A 5,166-nucleotide genomic window follows, 5' to 3' on the forward strand; every position below is an offset into this window, starting at 1 on the left:
GGTTCTAGAATATCATGGCAGTTTTTCCTTGATACTTTCTTTTTTTTTTTTAAGCTTTTCTTTTTTTCTTTTTTTATTAATTTATTTTGATTTATCAATATACTTTTGAGTTTAAAATTTTTCTCCCCCTTCCTCCCCACCACCCTCCCCAAGACAGTGCACAATCTGATATAGGCTATATATTTACATTCCTATTAAACATATTTTCACATTAGTGATCTTGTAAGTAAAAATTAAAACCAAAAGGAGGAACCATCAGAAAGAGGAAACAAAACTCAACAGAAGAGAATAAAAATAGCAATTCAACTTCCATAGTTCTTTCTTTGGATGTGGATAGCATTTTCCATCATGAGGCCTCTGGAGATGTCTTAGATCCTTGTATTGCTGGGAAGAGTTAAGTTTATCACTATTAGTCATCACACAACGTGGCTGTTACTGTGTACAATGTTCTCTTGGTTCTGCTCACTTCACTCAGCATCAGACCATACAAGTCTTTCCAGGTTTTTCTGAAGTCAGCCTGTTGGTCTTTTCTTATAGCACAATAGTATTTCATTACATTCATATATCACAACTTGCTCAGCCATTCCCCAATTGATGGGCATCCTCTCAATTTCCAATTCTTTGCCACAGCAGAAAGAGCTGCTATGAATATTTTTGTACATGTGGGTCCTTTTCCCTTTTGTATGATCTCTTTGGGATATAGTCCTAGAAGTGCTATTGCTGGGTTAAAGGGTATGCACATTTTGATAGCCCTTTAGGCATAGTTCCAAATTGCTCTCCAAAATGGTTGGATCATTTCACAACTCTACCAACAATGCATTAGTGTTCCAATTTTCCCACATCTTCTCCAACATTTATCTTTTTCCTGTTTGGTCATGTTGGCCAATCTGATAGGTGTGATGTGGTACCTCAGAGTTGTTTTGATTTGCATTTCTCTAATCAACAGTGATTTAGAGCATTTTTTCATATGACTATAGATGGCTTTAATTTCTTCATCTGAGAACTGTCTGTTCATATCCTTTGACCATTTATCAATTAGGGAATGGCTTATATTCTTATAAATTTGACTTAATTCTCTATATATTTTAGAAATGAGGCCCTTGTCTGAGAGATGGTTGTAAAAATTCTTTCACAATTTTCTACTTTCCTTCTAATCTTAGTTGCATTGGCTTTGTTTGTGCAAAAACTTTTCAATTTAATGTAATCAAAATTATCCATTTTGCTTTTCATAATGTTCTCTATCTCCTTGTTTGGTCTCCTTGATACTTTCTTGAAAGATGGTGTCTAGCCTCTTTTTTTGATCATAGCTTTCAGGAAGTCCAATAATTTTTAAATTATCTCTCCTGTATCTGTTTTCCAGGACAGTGTTTTTCTAATAAGACATTTCACATTGTCTTCTATTTATTCATTCTTTTGGTTTAGTTTTATTGTTTCTTGATGTCTCATAGAGTCATTAGCTTCCACTTGCTTAATTCTAATTTTTAAGGAATTATTTTCTTCAGTGAGGTTTTGTACCACCTTTTTCATTTGACCAGTTCTGCTTTTTAAGGCATTCTTCTCTTCATTGAATTTTTGTACTTCTTTTACCATTTGGCCTATTTTCTTCAGTATTTTTTGTGCCTCCTTAAGCTGTTGACTCTTTTTTTCATAATTTTCTTGCATCACTCTCATTTATCTTCCCAATTTTTGCTCTACCTCTCTTACTTGATTTTTTAAATCCTTTTTGAGCTCTTCTGTGGCCTGAGGCCAATTCATATTTTTCTTGGAGGCTTTGGATGTAGGAATTTTGACTTTGCTGTCTTTTCCTGAGTATGTGTTTCAATCTTCCTCGTCACCACAGTAACTTTCTATGACCAGAATTTTTTTCTGTTATTTGTTCATTTTCCTAGCCTATTTCTTGACTTTTAACTTCTTTGCTAAAGTGGGGCTCTGCTGCCAGGGTGGAGGGTGCACTATCCCAAACTTTAGGGGTTTTGTGCAGCTGTTTTCAGAGATACTTAGTGATCTGCAAGTTTTCAGTTTTTCTAAGGCGGTATGATCTAAGTAAACAGAGGTGTGTTTACTACTCTTCTGACCTGTGCTCTGGTCTATGAGTGACTACAAGCACTCTTTTTAGACCTGGAACTGTGATGAGGCTCCCTGTTCTACTACAGCCGAAAACTTTAATGTGCTACTGCTCTTCCTCATCCTGGGACTGCCACCCAGGACTGCAACATGGATCTGAATATGGGTAAAGCCACAGAGTCCTGCCCCTAGTGCCAGCAAACAGACTCCTGTAATCTCCTTCTGACCAGTTGTTTGACCTCCGTACTATCTGTGGGATGAGAGTTCTGGAAGCAGCCACTGCAGCTGCTTATTCATTTACTCCAAAGCCTGCTCCTGGTTTGCTGGGGCTTGGTCTGCACTGGTGTGGCCTGCATTGGACTGCACTACTCTCTCACCCTAGTGCAACAGACATTTTCTGCCAAACTTTTAAGTTGTCTTGGGCTGGAAAATTGTTTCACCCCATCCTTTTGTGGGTTCTGCCACTCCAGGATTTGTTTCATGGCATTATTTAAAGGTCTTTGGAGGGGTTTGGGGGACAGTTCAGGGAAGTCTTCTCTCTGCCATCTTGGCTCTGCCCCTGGTAGTAAATTTTAGAACTGAGATTTCACAGTCTATCATGTAGACAATTCCAAAGTCTTGATGAAAGAGTTAGCAAAGTTGCCTTATATGTTAGTTTGCACCAAAAAAAAAAAGGTAAAATAAATGAATTTGCATTGATTGTTCAATTACCCACCAAAGGCAGAATGAGGCAGAAGAGCCCCAAACCCACCTGAGTCTCATTCCAAATCTCCATTTGTTTCTCCTTCCTTTCACTATTTCCAACCCAGAATACTGATTTGAAAGTTAAAGGCTGAAAAAAATATTGCAAAAAATATTCATTGGAGTAGGGAATGTAGAGTGTCCTGCTATCTCTCATGGAGGAATGGGGGAAAAGCCCATAAGGGGAAGGTTATCGTGGGCTTTGTTCTATCCATACAAATTTCTTCTGCTCATCAGTGATGGCCAAGCGGGCACAGTTGCCAAGTGAGTCCACATCACTCCAGCAATCAGGGGCTAGGCTGGTGTATAAACAAGGAACCTTCTCCAGGTCAGCCTCCTCACACTTGACTGTTTCCAGGATCTGCTCTTCTGTAGTTCCAAGTCGCTGCAAGGCCTTTCTGTTTGAATGAAATAGAGAATAGGATGGACCCAGATAGAATCATAAGACCCCTAGAACAGTAAACAGGGCAGGGGATTGGGGTGGGAAGGGGAGGGGGACTTGCCATTTGGAATCATTTCATGTAAGTGACATAAGTCAGTTCCTAAGATATGGGTATCATCTCACCACTCATTTGGAGAATGCCCATATCTAAAGGTCTCCATAGATCAAGCTTGGATGTTCTTCCATCTTGGGTAAGTGAACCAGCATTCTGGGATACTGGGCAAAGTGTTCAAGGACTCAGGTCATTGCTCCTCTGGGCCCCCAGGAAAAAGTATGAACAGAACAGACAGATAGAGGTGTCACTCATTAAATTGTGTTTTCTATAGGGAAAGGGCGCTTCATATGATGAAGGCTATTTAATTTTTAAATTTAATAGCATTTATATAGAGCCTACTTTATTTCAGGGATTGTGCTAAACCCTTTATAATTATTATCTCATCTGATCCCTCACAACAATCCTGGGAGGTAGGTGTTATTATGATCCTCACTTTATAGCTGGAGAAGCTGAGGCAGAGGTTAAATGACTTGCCGAGGGTCACACAGCTAGTAAGTGTCTGAGGTCAGATTTAAACTCAGGTTTCCTGACTCCGGGTCTAGCGCTCTATCTACTGCACCATCTAATTGCTTCTATGGAATAGAAATTTATCTGGGACTGAACCTGGGCCCCAGATGATTTCTCCAGTGGAATTTTAGGGGAGGGATCAATTTTATTGTTTTAAAATAGAGATAGGCAACAGGAAATCTCCATAACCCAAATATTGTATGCTAAAATAAAAGTTTCTAATATTTATTTTATTCTTGTATTGAGTTAATTTAGACTATCCATGTTAACCAAGATGGGCATAGGAATAGGGACCAGATCTGTGATTTCACTGATATAGGGAAATCACAGATAAGTAAATTATCTCTATAAATGTGCATCTTAGAGTCTTAGAAAGTTGCCTTCAGACACTAAAGAACAATTAAGTGAGAAAAAAAAGAGAAAGATTAAGTGACTTGTCCAGGGCCACACAGCTAGTCTATGTCAGAATGGAGATTTGTAATCAGGTCTTTGTGGATCTGAAGCCAGCTTTTTATCCACTATGTCACAGTGACAAATTGAGTGAAAAACAGTGACCAAGAAATGTCTTTGGTATAGAGATGACAGGTCTAAGATGGATTCTTCTTTCATAGTTGTTCTCTGGGGTTGCAGTGTAAACCAGAGTCATAACTAAAAATTTTAGCACCTGGTTCAAGCTTCACAAGACTCATAGGATCATAGATCTACAGATGGGAAGACACCTTAGAGATCTTCAATCATCCTTCCCTATATTTTCAAGATAAGGAAACTGAGACTCATAGAAATTAAGCAACTTAACCATGGTCGCATAGGTTGTAAGTGGCAGAGCTGAGATTTGAACTCAGTCTTCTAACCTAAAATCTAGAATTCCTTGTCCTATACCTAGGACAAACAGCACAAAATGTGTCCTTAAATCAAATTTTTAAGACCACTTCAGTTGAGGGGCAGAAAGAAAGACAGTATATGAGGCCTCACGGTGAAAGAAAGCCCAGGACACAGGACATCATAATACTGCTACTGGGCAGGCCACCATTTAAGCAGAGGGAGCAAGGCTAAGGGAAGGAGGAGCTCAGCTGGAGAAGAGGCATGACAACTGCTAACTTCTTAACTTAGCTAATTATTCTCACTAATTAGGTACTAAATTTAGTTGTCTTTATAATGCTAAAAGTATAAGTGCAATCAGCACTCTCTAAATTTTAGTGCCCTGTGGCAAAGCCCTGATCTCCCTGCCCTAGTTATGATGTTCACCCAGAACTGCCTTCTTGGAATATCTGCCTTTTTCAAATGGTTAAAGAATCTGTACTGTTTTTCTTTGTGTGTGTGTGTGTGTGTGTGTGTGTGTGTGTGTGTGTGTGTGTGT

At 39.0% G+C, this 5,166-nt stretch overlaps 1 protein-coding gene across 3 annotated transcripts in view; it reads right to left on the reverse strand.

Annotated features, from left to right (window-relative positions):
* Window positions 1-2,782: 2,782 nt before the first annotated feature.
* Window positions 2,783-5,166, reverse strand: part of CARD14 (caspase recruitment domain family member 14) — a 71,573-nt gene continuing 69,189 nt past the window's right edge. For all 3 annotated transcript variants that reach the window (XM_027850171.1, XM_027850169.1, XM_027850170.1), the window contains one exon: window positions 2,783-3,203. In XM_027850171.1, coding sequence (XP_027705972.1) covers window positions 2,996-3,203 — 208 coding nt within the window. In that variant the 3' untranslated portion in view covers window positions 2,783-2,995. The remainder of the gene's footprint in view (window positions 3,204-5,166) is intronic.

The sequence above is a fragment of the Vombatus ursinus genome, unplaced genomic scaffold (genome assembly GCF_900497805.2).
Source record: "Vombatus ursinus unplaced genomic scaffold, bare-nosed wombat genome assembly UNPS02008996.1, whole genome shotgun sequence".
Taxonomy (NCBI): domain Eukaryota; kingdom Metazoa; phylum Chordata; class Mammalia; order Diprotodontia; family Vombatidae; genus Vombatus; species Vombatus ursinus.